Below are 20740 nucleotides of genomic sequence, written 5' to 3'. Positions count from 1 at the left end.
ACCTGTCACCTCTTCAAGCAATCAAGCTTTTAACAGAGTCTGAAAATAAAAACTGTTCTGGAAACTTTATCAAAGTTTACCAATTCCTAATTAATGATATTTCACAAATTTCTTTCAACAAAATTGACCTCCCCCCTAAACATATCATATTATATTGGTGTATATTTATTCTATAAATTACAAAGTAAAGTTTTGATTTCTAACATTTCAAAATCCAGGGTTTAAATATGTGTAGAAATGAATGTCACTATAATGAATATGACGTAGTTTGGTAGATTTATATCACCCCTAAAAGGTGATTTTTGTCTTAATTACATATAGAGCAAAAGATTTACATATTGACTTTCTAATTAGTAAGCAATTCAATTTAACTGTTTTCCTGTTCTTTATTTTCTTTTTCATCTTCTTTTGTTTTATGATTTCATTCAGCAGGGAATATTCATCCACTGTTGCATGTCTTGAATTTTAATAAGATATTAACCGTTAATATTTGAATTTATTTATAAAAGAAATGATAGATTATGCCAATTTTTTTAACCACGTAAAGAATAAAAAATGGATTTTATAATAATCCTTAAATTATAATTATTATTATCATCATTAAAATATACCAAATACCCACCATTGCTGGGAAGGCACAAAAAAGTTGATGATGAAATCACAACAAAAATTTTTTTAAAAAAAGAGATCATAAATCAAGTCAAAACACCACAATTGGCCCATTATAAAAACACATATATTTATAAAAATGCACACACACATATATTATTCTTCTACTTACACAATAATTTAACTCAACTCAAGTCATTAAAAAAAATTGATCCAATAGAAATATTCACTCGTATATTCCCCCCATTTAATGGCGAGATTCCCTTAACCTTTTTAATCATCATTCTTATTACACAATACAGCTTCAATAATGCTTCCATCATGTCGTCATCTTTTCGTTTAGTGTTCCCAAATAATTCTTATTTAAACACAACTTTGTGCAGATTATCAACAATTTTTAATTAAAAATTTGACTCATAATATAGTAAGTAGAGGCTTCTATCAACTTGGGAATCTTCAATATTACAATACTTATTCACATTCAGAAATAAGGTGACAGATAATTTATATTGATTTAAGTTAATGTTGGAGTTCAAATTTTGAATATAGCTCAAGTACACTTAGATTATATACATATTAATTTTTTTAAAATTTTTATATAAGTTAACATATAAAATGTTTATATAATTTAAAATACATATCTATATCTATAATGTATTGAGAAAACCGAATGCTAAGAATTTTTAAACTGATTTGTTCAATTTTTTTTTTTGCTTCATTTAATATCATTAAGATTATAAAAATTATAAATAAGACTTTGGTTAAATGGGTTTATTTCTTAATAAAATTTATCTCATTTTTACATAAAAATTTTAATTACAAATTTGATCTCTCAGGGTCCCATTTTTTGGACGTCCCCTCAAATGATGTATAGTTACATGGACATAAGTTAGGCATCTAGTTTAACAATAATTGTAATGATTATAAATGTTGTATTTTTAAAGAATTCAGGATAAAAATCTTGATGCAAACATTTGGCAAGTAATTCTGACAGAAAGGGCAACTCAAAAATAAATAAAATAAACTGAATGTTTAATTTTGATTAAAGTGGGAGGATGTTGTGATAATGATGATTGGAGTTTTGGAGTAAGTGATTAGGAAAGCAGTGTGTAGAGAAGAACCGGCACGCTGCTCCAGTATTTGGAAAACTTCGAAACACGACTCACTTCAGGAACATGCATTGTTTTTATGTTTGTCTTCAACTCCACAATCATTGGGTTTCCACCTCACTAACATGGTTTCATTATTCACTACTCTACATTTTTAATTTAATGCCTTACTTACCCTTTTGCCTATTATCAACGTGATTCCAGTGTTCAACAAATATAGTTTCTTTTTGCCCTCCTTTGTGATTATTAAATCTTTGTTTGTCATTAAATTTGAATAATATTTTTAAATCAAATTGATTTTTTTAAAGTAAAAAACAAGGTCCTGTTTGGCAATTGGTTGGTTGCTGATTACAGTAGTTAGTTTGGTTAAATTTAGCTGATAGTTGAAAGTTGATATGTATAAAATGACAAATAAGGGCATAACATATTTTATTGTTAAGTATTTATTTATTTAGAATAATATTTATTGGGTGAAATTATTGAAATAAAACACTATTACTAAGGAATTAAAACATTCATTATGGAAATTAATTAGTGAATATTTTTAAGATTTACTTTGAATTTAGAGGTGAAAATGAAAATGAGAGAATATAGGCTACTGATGTCTTGGCACCTCTATTAAGTTTGACATCACGTGGCAAAGGGAATAATTTTTTAACAAATATGATCAGATATGTCATTCCACATATTTCATCTCCAATCAGTTGTGAAAAAAAGTTATCTATCCCATCGTTTTTTGTTTTGGAGGTTTTAGCTTAATAAGATATTGCAAACCTTCATTCACCAAACACTACAATTAGAAGATTTGACTACACAGTCCTCTATTTGTGTCCAAATCAACTAAAAAAGACTCAAAAATTTGTTTACCAAATACCCTCATAGTTTTTCACATTAGATCAACTTTTCAAATTGAATCAAAAGGTTAAAATTTTAACTTTTGATATTTCATAAACATGATTTGAAATTTATTTTTTATATATTACAATATTAATAATGGGTTGCCATAAATTATTTTATTATGTTTGTACTATTATTTAGGCTTAATGATAAATTTGGAGACTAATGTTTGCATGTTTTATAAAAATAGCTCTAATTGTATTTTTAAGTTTTTTTTGTCCATCAACCTTTGATTTTTTTCAAAATGCATTTGCTAACAGATTTAATAAATAAATTCAAGGTTTCAATCATTCTTTTCTTTCAGAAGGTTTCAATCTTTCACATGTTTGTTTATTGAGAAGTTTTTCTACTGAGTTATTTTTTTTAGATAATTACGTTTATTTTCTTTAAATTAGGAGTTATTTTATTAATTTAATGTATTATTTTTTTTATTTTCCTCATGCAATTATCTTATTAGGCTATCTAAGTAATAAATTACATATCATTAAATATATTCCACACATGAAATTTCACATAATTCATAAAACGTGAAAGTAATGATACTTTACATTAATTTGAGGTTTTTTTTTAATTTAAGCTTATATATTTCATATATCATATACTTACGAATTTGAGTTTATATATTCCATATATTCCACATATTATAACATTAATTACTTAATAAATTATTTTTAATATTTTTATTATAACTTAAGTTTATATACTTTATATATCATAATATTAATGAATTTAAATACATATATTTTATTGTACAATATCATGTCTAAAATAAATATTTTATCTTTTTAAAAATACTTTTTCACAATATTTTTAAAATCACTTTTTAACCTCAATGATAAATTAACCCTAAATCTGAATTTTAAGTTGTTAGGATTAATGATGTAGTAGTTCCAGAAATTTTAAGGTTTTAAGTTTAAATTCGTAGGTTTAATTTAGATTTATTATAGTGGAATAGTTTAAGTTGTGTTAGTTTTTTAATTAGTTAATTAATTTAAACTTTTGGCTAAACTATGTTATTTTTCTTATGTAGGTACAATTCTTTTCTTTTTGTAAAAGTATGTGCTAAAAAGTTTATTTATGTATCAACTATTAACTATCATTTAAAAAAATTTTAAACCAATTAATTATGAAATATAACATTTTTAATTAAATAAAATATTTAAAATTAACATTAAGTAGTAAAAATTAAATTAAATAAATATTTCATCTCTCTTTCCCGTTCCCTCCCCTTCCTTTTTCATCTTCTTAGTCTTATGTGAAAAAAAAAACCATAAAAGCAGCATATCATGGCTTCAAAATAAAGAAAATGGGGCTTCCTTTTTGTAATTATTTTTTTCCTATTTTTGAGCTCTTAATATTGAAAACGGGGTTGCTTTAATAGTAAAAAAAGAGATACATGTTAGTTTTTTAAAGTTGCTTGTAGAATAAAAAAAAAGTATAGCATGCCAAATGTTAACCTTTATTTTAAGGAGAAATATTTGGTACGCTATCAATGAAGTTTATAGACTCTACAAGTAATGTTAAGGGTTGACAAATTTTAATATTTTTAAATTAAGTCATGAACATATCAATATTGTATCTATTAAGTCGTTAGCTTAACTATCAATTTAGATGCTAAATGTATTTGAGTTGACGTGGAGTATTTTTAAAATGCCCGTATCAAATTGTAAACACATTTATCAGGCAACCTGAATTTGACATGTTGAGAAAAAAATACTATAAATAAAATTTAGGATAACAATTTCTTTAAAAAAAATCAAATTCAAGGTATCCATACAATAACTACATACATATTTATAATTTGATATACGTGTATTTTAAATAAGGGCATAGACAAGGGGGTAGGCAAGGGCATTACCCCCTTACCCCACCCCCAAAAATGATACATTATCTTTTAATCTAATAGTACAATTATACTTTGACCTCCGAAAAATTATAATTTATTTTTATCTTTTAAAGCAACTTTCTGACTTTAAGCCTTCTTTTAAATATGCTTTATATTATATTTAATTTATATTCCTGACTAAACTAATAGAAAGATTTAATTGATAAAATATTAATAATTTAAAAATAAAATTTAAAATTTAAATAATAGTTTTGAGAATATTTAATGGGATTAACCATTTCCCTATAGCTACATCACGTTCACATATGTTTGTAAGTTGGAAAGTTAATAAATATTATGGTTATCGTATGAATATGCTACAATAAAGCTCTTTGTTTAAAAATAATAATAAATTAGTGAGAAGAAACCTTGTAAAGCTTGCTCAAGGTATTATAAATGTTCTAACAAACTAAAACATAAGCCAAATATTATCCGGCTGTAGTTATTTTAATTTTATCCTAAAATCAATCCTCCAATAATTAAAATCCTTTTCTCCAATTTCCCTTTTCATTGTTTCCTTTTTAATAATTTCATTATAGGTTTTGATGATATCTATTTTTAAAAATACCTAAAAGTAAGTCTGACCCGCTACTTTAAACACATATATTTTATAAAAATATCTTGACCTCCTTTATCAACAATTTTGGCTTCGCCCTTGTTTAAATTGTACTTTATTCAATAATTGAAATCCAATAAGTCTTCAATTACATTAGTTAACTTTTAATTTGAACTAACATTTTATGATATTAAATAATAAATGTAATTATTCTTATTATATGTGTCGTCCATATTATCCAACAATCTCTCACTTTTACTATATATATAAATTATCTTATAATTATATGTCATTATAAAAACTTATGAGCTCAAAACTTTACTATCATATCTAAAAAAGTATTTCATACAATCTCATCTAAAAAGCATTACATATACCATAACTAAATCCATCATTGATCGTGTATATTAACACAACAAAATGATATAGATCAAGTATGGATGTATAGCATGAAAATTACATGCAATGTGATCTAAACATGCATATTTTCAATTGGTTAAACTTTACCAAAATTAGAGTGCGAACAAATCAAATAAACCTTATTTATGCATAAAATAATTTTAAAATAACCATAAATTAAAAATAACTGAAACGTATCTTAAAAAAAAATTAAAATTACAAATTTTCACTAAAACTAAATACTGTGAAATGACATAATTAATGGTTGAAGTTGCTGGAAATATCTTTCAAGTAAAGTTTTGAGATTATAAAATTATATAATAAGAAGTGATGCGAATATTATCCAACAACATAAACTTGTACAAAATCAATTAATTTTATGTTAATATAAACAAAATGACACATTGCCACTGAGGTTCATTATCTCGTTTAATTCAAAGTACAAATTTTGTACTTTCTTCCTTCAATTTTTTTCTTTGTAATTTTCCTCTCTTTTAGCACTCTCGTTAATGCCTTTAAACGTGTGAAATTTGTAAGATTGTTGGTGTTAATTTGCAAATCAAGCTTTCCTAAAACTAAACCCAAATAATTGCAAATTGCAACAAAGCTGATAGCGAAACCTCTAGTTATTATTTTAGCCAAACTATTGCATTTAGACAAAGTAATATAAGCTTTCAACCAATATATATATATATTAAGTAATACTAAAAGTTTATACATGTAAAAGTTACGTATTTAAAATATAGGTGAACATTTGAAGATAATAAATAATAAATAAATAAATGTAATGTTTAAAATTAATAATAACAACACATATGTAATATGTATAAAATAAAAATAAAAAATAACAGTTTAGATTGTGAGTGAAAGAAAATTTAAATAGGTAAATACATTAAATTAAAAATATTAAATGCACTCTAATTGTTTATCATGGTAATGTTATTCTTTTTAGTTGGTTTCGATTTGACTTGTGGCATAAACTTGGTCAAAGATATTATCAACATATACCTATAACATGGGTGAAACATTTTGTCAAATAATATTTAAATGTATACAAAAATATGAGAGTAAAGATTTTATTAAAGTGATAAAAAAAGATATTATTGATGTCAATGACATACATTCAAATCTTAAGATATGTAAATGTTCACTACTGTTATTTAAAGTGTAAAAAAAAAACAAATGTACACTCGTAATAATATAAATCATTTTATACATAAAAATATTTTTCGTAATTTTTTTGATCAAATTGATAAGTAATTAACTCACACTAACACAATTAGAACTTAAATATTAGTATAGGAGCGTAGCTAGAGGGTTGGCAAGGGCCCAACTCATAAAATTATACTCTGTCCTCTTAAAAATGATAAAAATTCATCTTCTAATTATAAGAATATAAATTATTAAAATGATAAAAATTATAATTTAATTTGGAATGGTAACAAAATTTAGAATATAGATAAACTAAAGCTTATTCTCATGAAAACCAACCAGCAGTCTGCTTTTTTGTCTTCCACGTGGAACGATAAATTCAAGTTAACTTGTCTCTTTAATACTACGACTAAGCACATATTTAAACTAAAAACAGCACTTCCTATATGCATTTAAAATTTAATTTATTTACTAAAAAATAAATTTAATAATTTAAGAAATAGCAATATAATTAGCAATGATGAATGAGTAGTGTTTTTGAATATTTGTAACCTTAATCATAGCTTAATATAAATAGAGAGAGATTTTAGGGAATTACGAGTTTTGTTGTAAAATTTTTTAGGGATAAGTTAAGCAGATAGGGTGATTAGATCTCCGTCACTGATAATTAAGTTGAGATATAAATTAATGGTGTGATGATGGAAATTTAATTGTCTTTGCATTGAGAGAATCAAACCATTTTTTAATGTATATTTGGTCTTAAATAATAATAGAAAAAAGGGTCTCCTGAAGTTTCGAAAGCATCATTTAGAGATTAAATTATGTTAATAAGGACAGTTATTTTATTGTTAAATAAGTGGGTAAATTGGAAGGCATTCTCTTCTTGTTTTGAAGTCTGATTTATTCATAATAAAAATCAAATTTGAGATTTTATCAAAATTTTACTACTAAATCTACTAAACGTCTTAGTTTAACCAAGTTTATTACATCAACACCTCTTTATGATTTGAGGTTTAGGATTATAAATATATTTTTAATTAAGTTTATTATGATTCGAGGTTTAGGGTTATAAATATATATTTATTATTAACCCAGTTTTAATTTATGTTTAAATTAATCCTACTTATGAATTTGTCTTTTTAATTAGAAAGAATCATTGATGGAAATACCCATAGACGAGCGGTTCAAACTTAACGTTGATGCAGCATGAGAAGCGGACGAAAGACGAGAAACTATGGGAGTGGTTGTGCGGGATGCGAATGGCATGGCTTTAGCGGGCTACGCGCGCCGACTTGAGGGACCCCTTGATGGGCTTTTCGCCGAGGCCATTGCCTACTTTGGGATCGCTTCGTTTAACCAGGGAGCACGGCTTTCCCCGTAACATTGTTGAGTTTGATTATTATTCACTAGTTAACAAGCTTAATAACCACTCTTTGGATTTGTCTGTTTCTTTGTTAAGGCTCGTGGATTGTCTACTAGTTTTGATTCTGTTATTTTCCATTCGGCCAATGAAATTACGCATAGATTAACCCGATTGGCCCTTGATGAAAACATGAATTTATACTATAATTTGGGCTATCACTAGCTTGTGTTGGATGATGCTTTGGTTACTTGTTAATATTTTGCACTTGCAAGCTTTTGCTTTAAAAAAAAAAATTGACATTTTTCACTAAATTGAGTCTGAAATTAAGAGTTCAACATCAGCGTGCAAACCTAACGAGCTTCAAGTTTGATTAATGGGATTTCAGGCATAATGCATCGTTGGGGATACTGAGGTTAGGCCTTTACTTAAGACATTAAAACCACTTGGAAACCGGATGCACACGCTGGCCCCCATTTTAAACCGTCACTTCTCTTACATTAGCTGAAACTAAGAAATTCCCCTGAAAGATCAAAGGTTGCTTTTGCCTCTTCATTGATAGGTAGGTAGTTTGCAGGTTTTAACCACAAAAGGCCATTATCAAAACAAAAGAACATATAGAGCAAATGAACAGTGCATACATATTCATCCATAAAAGTTGTATAAAAGATTGGATTTTCTTCCTACAGGATAATTTTGGGAGCTTGTCCAACATATAATAATGCATCCCAAGAAGTAAAAACAAAGTCTATATGACTTCATGTGTTATTGAGGTGAACCGTATTCTTTGTGGTTTTCACTAGCAACAGATGATCCTCCTTTTTGGTTTAGGGAGATGGAGATGGCTCTGGATGCTGTAATTGCAGTATCTCCCCTCTTTACAATCTTCTCGAGTTCCCTCACCTTCTCCGACAGTGATCTAACATTTGTGTCTGTGGACTGAACTAATTTGTTTGCAGTTTCCAGAGCAGTGCATAGCTGGAATAATCCAAGGGGGATTATATTACTATCAGTCAGCATGAACAAAATCTAAAATGCTCCAACTCTTCATCTTTTTCAAAATACCCATGTTCAACATCCATATCACACATATTAAGACATCAGTATCAGGATATCAACCCCCAAGTACATGGAAAAAGTTGAAAAATCCGTGTCAGACACATTCTCGTATCTGACACTTATGCCGAAATCAAACTAATATAGGATGTTTGAACAAGAACTAAAGTCAGAATTGGAGCCCAAATTGAAGAAATATAACTAGTTAAAGCAACAAGAACATTGCAGCCCCCTAACAGATTCGAGTATGTATATATAATCGGCTAATGCATAATATAAATTGCAACACAAACAATTGAAAATAATCAATGGAAAGTTGCTGTAAATATGCTTTGCAACACAAACGAATTGCAAGCAATCAAATAGAAAGCTGTTCTATATATGCTTTAAAACAGGTTATCTTATTACCTCTAAAGTTAGAGCAGTCCATGAATGATCTGAACCAGCGAGTGCCTCATTCAATTTCTCGAAGTTTTCCTGAATAAAACCACTAAGCGGTTGACATTGCAATGAAACAAAGTTTCCAAAATTCAAAAAAAAAAATTATGGAATGTGATCATTGATTCATTTCAGCATTTAGCAGCACAAATCATGAAGATGTATGAGCCCATATCCCATATGATATTCAAAGTTACAAACATACTTTAAACCAAAATGATTCCAAGGTTTTGGATCAATTGCTAAAATTTAGACGTTTGCAACAACTCAACTCGATTCAAGCAATATAATTTTGTAATTTAAAAAAGAACATAAAACTGTAGGAAATTGGAGGAATTAAAAATGTTTCCAATTTGGGATCTTTCCTATGGTTTTGAAAATATACAGAGGAACAAGAAAGGAACCTGGAACAGTTTGATTAGGTCCAGGGATTGAGATGAGGCGTCAACGGGATCAAGAATCGACGGTGATGGAAGACTAGCATCTGGTTTTTTATGGTGGTCTGGAGCTTCACTGGATTCTTCACCTACGTCGCTAAGCAGATCCCCTATGGTAAGCAAAGGCCCCCCAATTCCTCTCATCCCCTTTATTTTTGGTTCTTAATCTGATTCAGTGCTTCTCTGTTCTCTAGCTATATTGTGCCGTCTCTGGTTTAATGTTTCGCCATATTTGATGGGCTTTAAGAAATGGACTTTAGGAGCCTATTAAGGGCCCCTTCAAAATTTTCATCTCAAACAAGAGAAAGCAAAGATGTGTCCTCTGATGGACATTTCTCATGTTACCTTCAAATATTTGATGCTTTAATGGGATTCCACTCTTTGCTTTTCTTCCCCCTCACTTCCTCTTATAATAGTTCCAGTGATGTGCAAATATAAAATAGCAGCAGGAGGAAGAAATAGTTGGCCAATAGGTTAACAAGCTCGAGGAATGTAACATTGCTATGTTTTGGATCAACATTTGAGGTTGTAGAATCTTAAATGATTCTTTTTATTTGCTTATAATAGAAAATTACCATGAAACTGGGATTGGATTCATGAACATCTACATCTGTGGCTCTAACCCTGGTGCTTATGAAGCAGCAGGGACAAAGGGTTCAAAAATATGTTGCTTTTTTTTTATCATTGATTTATTTACTTCTAAAACTGCAATTTTGGTGAAAACACCTTATTACTATATCATCAGTTGGCTTTTTCTGTGGTTCTCTACATTGAATCATTGCAGATGATGTATAGTTGCACGCACTTGAATGAAGGGAAAATATCGAAATATTGTTGAAATAGTATTGAAACTGCCTTTTAAGCAATCCATCCACCAACCATTTTAAGTCAATATTTGGATTTCCTTTTTTAGGGCTATCAGCATGGTATTGAAACTGTTACACTCTAAGATGCAATTATGCTGCTATATTTAGTCACCTGATTAATGCCTCAGATTCCTTTCTGCCTTAGATTATGTAGATATGCATTCCACATCATCCATGGCAATCATGTATGAAACAAGTACTTTAATCCTCGTATTCAAGTATTCACTTCATTCCAAACACCGAATGGTTTCAAAGCAAGGAGTTGAAACAGAGATCATTTCAAACCTCCCGTTTTCTGTATCAAGGCTGGCATTTACGGCAACTTCGAATTTCAAAGGACTGTTTTTTCCTCGCTGCAACAACAGTTTAAGAACAACTAACCAAATTTGAAATAAATTTATGTTCTTGTTACATTGTAGATTTTGCATACTTTCCTGCTTCTCGTGTGCATCTGATGAGCAATGCTTCGCATCACTTGCCCCAGCAGCTTCTGGGGAACTACGGATTCTTGTGCCACCACCGTGAGAACTGTTCTCTGCAATACATCCTGGATTGAGAGTTATATCACGCTTGTACTCTTTATAGCATAAGTAAACTCTTTCAGCCTTGATGTTTCCGAACAATTTCTCTGCAGCATTGTTTTTTACCAGTAACGGCATGTGTTCAGATTCATCCCATAAATATAACTGCAGTCAAACACAAGAATTAGAATTTCAGAGAACGGAGATAATCTTGATCATGAGGATACAGACACCAAAAACTACAGATACAGATAATTCATTACTCTAAAAATGATACTCAGAAAAGCATAAATAAATGAATTCCAAATAAATCACAGAAAAATCTTCATAGAACAAGGGAAAATAAACAACTAATGCAGAACACAGAGGAAAAAACAACCAGAGCCCATGAAGTTAAGAATCATTGATTAGTGAAAACAAATACACCAAGAGATCCAAGAGACTGCACAAACACTATATATGAAATGCAAATATAGGTTTAGAGTTCAGTTTTAACTTTTACTATACAAGCAATCCTAGGATGAAATGGCAAAGTTGAGGCCCTAGGATATTGAGTGACCAGGTTCAAGTCCCATCTGTGTAAAACACGGGTGGGCAAGTTAATTTGAATTAATTTAGTTATTCAATTCAGTGCTTGTAACCATTGTTTCTAATGTTTACTGTTGATATAGCAATAAGTTGTAAGAACTTCCATGAAATATCATCTTCTAATTCTAGCAGTGTAAAGCATAGGATATGAACAGAGTTAGTATGTTCAGCAGATTTCAGATTCTTGAAAAAACAAATGAAACCACAAACTCTGTTTGCAACTTCTGATAGCAAGAACTGAAATTATCCAAGTCACATGCATCATTCCAAACAATTACCTTTCTTTATTTGCAGGTGAAGCTATATTTTCAAATTTTAGAAGATGGCTCAGGGAATGCATTATGCATAGAATAAAATAATTTTTGTTCGACAGAAACAATCTTTAACCATTTCATCAGAAAGAATGAGGTGCTTCCACTATTTCAATGATATTACCAAAGAAAATTCAAGAAAAAACCAATACCATAAAAGGCCTATATATCAAGCTGACTGCATGAAGGCGATCCGAGCTTTTCTCACAATAGAGTGGAACTGAATTTGTCCCAACTATAGATCTGCTTCAGAATACAGAGACATTGAATATCCTATCCATTCATAACACTAAAAGTCATGTAAGAAAATTTGAAGATATTTACCATACCCTTGCTCTTGATGCAAAGGGGAACCACAGAGCCGGCAACCAGTGCAGATAAGATCTTCCACTAAATTATTGTCTGCTGGTTTATATAGTCTCCTGCTGATAAACATATTTTCATTCTCAGACTCTCCGATGGGCCTCCAAGTAATCGGCAGAAAAATTTCACCGACAGAAGCACTAAATATCGCCTTACAGTGACTATTCAGGCACAATACTTCTGAAAGTGAGGGACATTCTCTAAATTTATTCGGTTCTGGCACTTTCCAGTTTCTGGAGAGTCGCCTATACTGAAGCAAAATTAAGCATATATATTACTCAAAACATTTAGAAGACAGTGAAACATGGATTAAATAACAGCAACATCCAAGAACCTATATAGACAAAAAAGATATATAAGCAAAGGGGAAAGACACGATTATCTAATTTCCTACAGGTGATCAGCCGAATGTTAAAATGAGCAAGAAATTTATCATACAGCAACAAATTCAATGATGGTATGCATAAAATAGGACAGACATTCACTTTTTTTCAAGTATGAGCAATTTATCATAATCTCAAACTACATCATAATGCGAAGTATGTAACCAAAATTGGATATCATAATGAAAAGGTTATAGAGGGTTATTTTCAAATTCCTCAAACAGAAGTAATAGAAATACATGAAACTTGACTACATGATTCATCAAATACATGCAAGAGGAAAGCATACTTGACGGTCATTTGGTTCGATGTTGTCAATAGCAATATACCCAGTCCGCTGCACCCATTCTATAACCTTGGAAAGCTTTTCTTTAACCACAATTCCCATTCTACATTCTGCTACTAATTCAATTGCACCTACAACAAAGTATGAACACAAGGCTCAATTTAGTTAAAGAGCTTGTATTGATAAATAATTAAACAAATACACACAAATATATGTATATATGTACATAAAACAACATTTGCACTGAAACAATAAACTTGTTTTCTTTGGATTTGGAGGCAACTATCATCTAGGCATGTGTCTGAAACTATTATGCTCGATTCTTTTTTGAAGTATTTTTCAAGTATCTTGGGAATGGTATCATATAATGATGAAGAACAGTAAACATTACAAAAAACATTAAAACTAAAATTAAAATTTCAGACATACTCTTAGAAACAAGGGACTGGTAAGGGTGGACTAGACGGAGTAAAGATGACCAGTCAACAGTTCTGGCCTCGAAAACATCTCGAAATGTTGTAATCTTGACATCTAAAATCAACGCACAAATATGATAATCGCAATATAAACGGAATAATATAAAAATAATCTAAAAGACTAAGAAGTTAAACCAATCAAAAGTACTTCGTAATAAAACGATGTCGCCAGCAGCAACAATAGACCGCAATTCTTTCTTCCATAAAGATACGGAGAAAAAGGGTCGAGTGTCATCGCCCACCTGAATGTCTGTCCTGATTATTTCTCCGCCTGTGGACAATTTATACTTCCCCACACACAAAAAAATTAAAAGTGAATTTGCTGATTAAGATAAAACTTCATTGCAGAAAAGAAAAACCCGTACAGTGGAACTGAGAGAGATTAAAGAAACCTGAACGGGAGTTGAGCGATGGACGAAAACGAGAAGCTGGACGAAATGACCCATATGATTAGAAGCTTCTGAGAGATTGATCAACGGGCCGTACGACGATGTCATTGCTTCTCAAGTTGTCACTCTACGCTTAACATTGGCTTTATTTGGCGAAGATTCAGTTAGGGCATTGGCCTTTCAGATACAGAACGTATATTTTGTTATAAATATTGAGCTTCATGTGACTGTAAACTTCATTAGATTATCATATGGAACTCTCATTAACATTTGCATATCCAAATATTATGCATTTATATTAATATTTAAATATTTGACTGCCAACATCTTAATTTTACAATTTTAATTAGGTCTCGTCGTAAGTGTCATAATTTAATTACCATCAAACTAAGATATCAATAAACAAACTTTGTTTTGTTTATTAGAAAATAGTTTCAGACACGATCACAAATGAACAAAGCCATTAAGAAATGCCCCACACAGCCTAAACAACACAATCACAAACAACAGTAAAGCAAGAACCACATTCGGGTCTAAAAACAAACGACTTAGAGCGAATGATAAAGCATAGAATACACCTTGCAGAAACAATTCCCAAGGCCGACAAAGAGAAAGAAGGCGTTAATTCAAGGAAAAATTAAAGAACAAAGTTCCGACAAAATAAAAATGTCTGATAAAAACAAAGAATCTGAAAACAACTGAAATCAGCCACCCAAACTCCAAAAACCTTCGGGCTGCAGTCCAGCAATACAGCATAGAATCGACACCTAAGCTAAGCTATGCTAAAGCTCAGTGTCGAATAGTTTTCATTGTAGTTACTAGAGGAATATTAGATGGAACTTGCCGATAAAAACAAGGGCCAATTTCCAAGAGCAGCTTTTTGTTAAAAAAAAACACCAGCTACTTATAATAAACCCCAAAACAATCCACCATAACCCCAACCCACCGTTATATCTATCTACACCTCCCTAGTCCCACCACATTAACTATACACTACTTTCTTATCTACAACAGAACCTGTTCATTCCATACAAGGCTCTGTTCCCTTTGTTCACCCCCCCCAGGTCGTTCCATACTCCATTGCCCTTCCTTCAAAACACGAGTTACTTCAAATATGAACTCATGTATAATCGTACCCCAATCTCGACGGGTCCATCATCACCACCAATTGCATACAGTGCCACAGGAATTGTAGAAAGCATCCGCACCGTTAGAGGGAAGGCTCCAGGATCAACCCAAGGCTTCGAGTTTGGCTCTGAATCTGATAATGCCACCTCACCATTTGCCATGCGTGTTGCATCACAGTCATCAATACCTGTTTCCACACTTAGATCATAAGGATTGACAACCCATGCAGCATTTCCTAGAGCCATGTAATTCCCTGGGCCACCTCTCTTGAACAAACGTTTGTGCCCAGCTAAACTGAGCACCAGCGTTGAGGTAGATTCAAGCCATTCTACAGTTAACCCTTCAACTTCATCATAGTATATTCGCCGCTCAATCTGAAACCACAGAAACATTAGCACCAAAACCATGAACAGTATGACAATTAAAAAATTAAGAAACGGAACACTTACAGCCAGCTTCTGAATGTAAACAGACATAAATCTTGGACCCAATCCCAACACTCTAGCATCAGACAACAAAATCTGAGGGAGAACAATCAAAAGGGTAAAGGAAAGCATCAGTAAAAAAATGCATACGACCCAAAAAAAATTAAAAACAAATACTGAACTTCCATAATTTAATTCTATACCAAGCAACCTCCTATTAGAAATTTTTAAAACATCGACGAGATTGAAACAAAGTATTACAATGAACAGTCTTTAGGATGTTTTAGACATCAATAACTACTTGTTTCCAAAATTTCTTCGAAATACAAGGATCTTTTTCTTAAGAAGACAGTCAAAAGGCATAAGGTAACCAGCAAACATAGTGTGTTAAATTTGAACATGAATAGAAAGCCTCATAGCTAGAGCAGCTTGCCGAATGGACCAACATATATATCTAATGCAGTAGCCACTTATCCTACAGATCAATGAAGCTATTTAGCATTTTAAGGAGGGAAAAACATACCTCCCTTCTCTTTAGCAAAAACCACATATAGAGTTTCTCACAAGCATCCTCTGCATGCCTACTGGCCAGCTTTCTCTCATTACAATATGCAGCAACGCTACCAAGCAGATCAGGGGAAGGGATTCCATGCTTCAATGCAGCACTGGACAATGCTTCTTTCCCTTGTGGAGAGACTGCAGCTTCCTTATCAAAATAAGTACCAGTGAAACACTGTTTCGACACCTTCCCATCTGTACATTTAAGCACCCTTCTATGCTTCATACATAGCTCCTCAGCTTCAATTACAGCAGCCAATGTCCGATGTACAACAATGTCTGGATAACGACGTAGAGGCGAAGTAAAATGTGTGTAGAGAGGAACAGCCAACCCATAATGACCCCAATCATTCAAGTTATCTTTTAAGTTACCACTGCAAAAGTAACTAGCCAATTGCATTGGTTTTGAAGCATATGAGATGAGAATATCAAAAAGAACAGAATCACCCTTGAGTTTTTCCCTTAATTTTTCCAAGGATTGGTGAAACTGACCAGAAGAGGAAGTATCCAATGCTAGACCATGTTTGCGACAAAAAGCTTCAAACTCTTTAAGTTTTCTCATGTTAGGTTCAGGATGCCTTCGCAATAATGCACTATCCGGAAAAGCTCTAGATATTATTTCTGCAGCCGTTGTATTTGCCAAAAGCATGAACTCTTCAACAAGAAAATTTGAATCCATCCGCTCACTTAGATTGCTATCGTATGGAACCCCATCTTCATCAAATAAATAAACAATTTTAGCGCTTTCAAGCTGTAGAGCACCACCATTAAATCTTTTCTCCTTCAAAGTTTTTGAAATTTCATGAAGATATTTAACAGATCTAATAACATCAGACCATTCAAATTGACCATGCAACTCAGAGTACCCCTCTAAGGTACTAAAGTTCTCCACATCAGCTATACCTTGAATGAAGTCTTGAGCATGTCTATATGAAAGCTTGCAACAAGATCTTATCACTGTACGACCAATCCAACGATCCAAAACATCCCCCATGCTGTTTAATTCCCAAAACATAGAAAAGGAAAGCCTATCTACTCCGGGGTTGAGCGAGCCAAGCTCTTCTGAAAGCAAAGATGGCAACATCTGTATCTTCCTTTGCAACAAGTAGACACTGGTTGATCGAATCTGAGCTTCTACATCTAAGGCTATGTTTGGTAAGACAAAGTACGACACATCTGCGATGTGTACACCTACTCTAAAAGTATCCTTGGATAACTTTTCAACAGATAAAGCATCATCAAGATCAGAAGCGGTGGGAGGGTCAATAGTGAACACACACAAGTCTCTAAGGTCTCTTCTAGTTTGAATTTCCTTGGATGGGATTTCCCAAGGAGTACTTGGAAGACAAGAAAGTACTTGAGGGGAAAAATCAGCACAAGGAATTGCATTTTCATATAGAATTGCGTTGATTTGAGGTTCCAAGTCACTGCCCCGTCCAAAAGAATGAGAGACACGAGCACATGGGAAAGAACTTTCTGCACTCCAATCTTCAATTTGGGCAGCTAGCAGCTCCATCTCAATTGTTATATCACCATCTTCCAACCTCTTTTTTATAGAGACTGGCAAGTCTCTCACAAAAACAACCATTTTGGGAAATCTTGGATCAGTTGGGGAAAATGTAACATACTCGTGATCAAGGATCACAGAATTTTTCTTTGCATCTTTTCTATTAAGTTCTAGATAGGAGAACCACTGCTTAACATTAAGAAAGCCGACAATAGCATTCCTCCGAAGAGATTTTTCAACAATTGCAACAACCTTCGCAGTAGGTCGTTTCAGAGGGTATCGAATTGTCATGGAAGCCAACTGATCCACTGAATTCATTCCTTCATTCTGCCCAGGTAAAAGACCCACATGCAAAGACTCCGAACCATATTGGTGATGCCCATTTACATGGTTGTACGCTGCTGTTCTAGTCACTTGTGTTGCATCATAAAACCCTCTATCAGGTAGTACTCCACTTCTACCATCCCTATGCTCGCAATTGGCATCTACCTTTCCTTTACCCTTCTCACTATTATCAGCCAGTCCATTGACTTCTTGGACTAAATTACAATCTTCTACCACTGTAGAATTGTTTGAGGACCCATTTGACCCTTTCATCTTTGTCCACAATCCCAAAGGATCAACCTTAATAACCACAATATCTCCCTCAACCTATGAGACAGAAAAAATATATTTGCAATTATTAGACCTATCCCATATAAACTAGCAGGCTAGACTAAATAAGATACATTAGCATTGACAATAACATAGCGAATATAAACCAGAGATAGTTTCATACTCACAGCTCTATTCTGCGAACACATTCCATTGACAAGAACATCTGTAGGTACCCCATCTATTTTGCAATATGCCTAGCAGTATAACGTGGTCTTCCATGTCAGCATACAAGATTTATCAAGCAAGGAACATAAAAAAACAAACTTAAGTTTAGCATCCACAAACCTCCAGTCGGTTGTGCGCATTCACACGAAACAACGCTTTGAAAGCTTCCCCTTTCTGCAGAAGAATTAAACATAAGGCAAAATAGCAAGAAACCAACATACAAATAAAACCAGTGAACCAGACACATAAACCATAAATATGCATCCAAAAAAACAATACAAACTACAGAGAACTAAGTACACAATCATCACTAGTTTTAATTAGATGAGCAATATGCAAGGGAATCATAATTTTTTAATCTTAATTATTATATTTTATATACAAGTTAGAGTAGTAAACTGGGGCATTATTGATTATTAACTCTAATGATTATTTTTTACTCAAGTTTAAACGCTCAATATATAGATAAGATTTGAACTTGAAACCTCCAACCTTAAAACTAGAGTTCTAGCCCCTGAAGTGTCCTTTTCTGAACTTTAAAAGCCACTATATTAAACTAATTAATTTAAATTCAAAATTTCCTAACTTCTAGGATGTATCAGTTTCTTATAGGGTGTTTTTGTTCTTATAGAACAATGACTATATCGATGATCGATTAATAAAAACTATTAGTAAACTTAAATAACAATTCAATAGTGCAAAAAGATATCAAATTATAAGATTGAATTTCAAACGAACCTCCAATGCCTCATTTACGGCCTCCATAGGCCAGTAAGGAGCAAACAGTTTCTTTCGTGAAGAACCCTCAAACTGGTGGAATGGAAGAAAGCCATCTGTGCACAATTTAGATGACCCCGGATAGGCAATTGATTCAGGACACGATTTGGAATAAGTGCTTCCACCAACATCAACAGCAGTGTCATCACAAGCAGAGCCAAATCGTTCATTTATATGCATCGTAGGCATAGAACTAAAACCAACATTAGATGCTGTCTGTTCATTCGAAGTCATCTCCAATCCTTGTTTGGACGAAGAATAACCCATAGAGGATACCAAATTTTTTGTTTTGTCATCGCTTTTCATGCTATCTGATGTTTCTCCACGTGCTTCGTTCACTGAATTAAAAGCTATATAAATTATGAACCCAAAATCAAAATCCCAGTTCAATAAATCTCACTAAAATCAAATTAACCATGGAATAACACAAAAAAAAAATCAATACTGCAAAACGAATTCACCACACTTAAAAGAATACCCAGAAAAAGAATTCTACAAGCAGCACACAGCAAAACATAAACAAAACTCGCTACAGTTCTAGAAATAACCTAGTAAATAAATAAATAACCCCACTAAGTTCTAATAAATACCAAGTGACATCACCAAAAACTCAGTTTGAATATACAGAATTAGGCTTTTAACAGGAAATTTTAGCGCAGTAATATGAAAAACACCTGAGTTATGTTTGGATCGACGATTAGATCGTCGTTTTTTCTTCTTCTCCTTATCAACATCGTCAACCCTCTCAACAATAACAGACGACTCCACAACGCCGCTACCTCCCCTCATAATTTTTCTAATTAAAACTTCAAATAAAACCCCAAAAATAAACGAAAAAGAAAATTAATTTGACAAAAAAAACGAAAGAAAAATTATAACCCTAGATCAAATAAAAACTCGGATAACTTCCAATTAGTTCAAAAAAATATTAGGAAGGCACCGAAAAAAAGAGAAAAAAAAACAAAGGGAAAAAGAAAGGTTAGGGTTTTAAAAGAAGTTTCAAGAGAGAGAGAGAGAGAGAAAAGAAATTGTTTTTAATAGAGAGAGAAGGAGTGTGTGGAGGTGGAAGAGATAATGAAATGAAGATTGGTCGGCGGAAACATGGGGCGCCGACAATCGATTCCTTTGTCTTCTCTCTTTCTTCTCCCTTTTCTTTTTTTCCTTTTCTTTCACTTTCTTTCTCTCCCAGTTTCTTTTCCTTTTCTCTTATTTATATTTTCCCTCGTTTTATTTCGGACCCTTAGGGTAGGAAAAAAAAGAGCGCGTGGAGTTGGGAGTGGAGTTAGGATAGCTAGATCTTTCGACACGTGTCAGATTATGAGGTGATAATTTGTCGTGATTAGAGACGCTTGGGTTTGGTGTTCTGTTACTTCAGAGTTGTGCTACCAAGTGGTTTTGACATACCTTTTAAAAGTAATTAATATTTTAGTTTTTTAATAATA

The 20740-nt window shown here is 32.1% G+C and overlaps 3 protein-coding genes across 4 annotated transcripts; all 3 read right to left on the bottom strand.

Moving 5' to 3' along the window:
- Nucleotides 1-8585: 8585 nt before the first annotated feature.
- LOC107923944 (uncharacterized) lies at nt 8586-10130 on the bottom strand. The gene is made up of 3 exons (XM_016854154.2): nt 9866-10130; nt 9432-9500; nt 8586-8945 (listed from the first exon to the last, which is right to left on the bottom strand). The coding sequence occupies exons 1-3, from the start codon at nt 10040-10042 to the stop codon at nt 8733-8735; spliced, it is 459 nt and encodes a 152-aa protein (XP_016709643.1). The 5' UTR covers nt 10043-10130; the 3' UTR covers nt 8586-8732.
- Nucleotides 10131-10975: 845 nt separating this feature from the next.
- Nucleotides 10976-14312, bottom strand: LOC107923943 (uncharacterized). The gene is made up of 7 exons (XM_016854153.2): nt 14085-14312; nt 13841-13979; nt 13646-13747; nt 13220-13347; nt 12514-12797; nt 12337-12427; nt 10976-11450 (listed from the first exon to the last, which is right to left on the bottom strand). The coding sequence occupies exons 1-7, from the start codon at nt 14187-14189 to the stop codon at nt 10992-10994; spliced, it is 1308 nt and encodes a 435-aa protein (XP_016709642.1). The 5' UTR covers nt 14190-14312; the 3' UTR covers nt 10976-10991.
- A 419-nt stretch (nt 14313-14731) lies between these two features.
- On the bottom strand, nt 14732-20490 carry LOC107923942 (DIS3-like exonuclease 2). 2 transcript variants are annotated; one of them, XM_016854151.2, is made up of 7 exons: nt 19973-20490; nt 19260-19648; nt 18642-18695; nt 18482-18550; nt 16158-18350; nt 15659-15730; nt 14732-15583 (listed from the first exon to the last, which is right to left on the bottom strand). In XM_016854151.2, exons 1-7 carry the CDS (start codon nt 20085-20087, stop codon nt 15185-15187), a joined length of 3291 nt encoding a protein of 1096 aa, XP_016709640.2. In that variant the 5' UTR covers nt 20088-20490; the 3' UTR covers nt 14732-15184. The 2 variants fall into 2 exon arrangements, with proteins under 2 accessions (XP_016709640.2, XP_016709641.2); XM_016854152.2 differs by having other exon boundaries at nt 19260-19636.
- Between the last annotated feature and the right edge of the window lie 250 nt (nt 20491-20740).

Source organism: Gossypium hirsutum, chromosome A05 (assembly GCF_007990345.1).
Source record: "Gossypium hirsutum isolate 1008001.06 chromosome A05, Gossypium_hirsutum_v2.1, whole genome shotgun sequence".
NCBI classification, from domain to species: Eukaryota; Viridiplantae; Streptophyta; class Magnoliopsida; order Malvales; family Malvaceae; genus Gossypium; species Gossypium hirsutum.
This window is presented reverse-complemented; position numbering and strand designations above follow the sequence as displayed.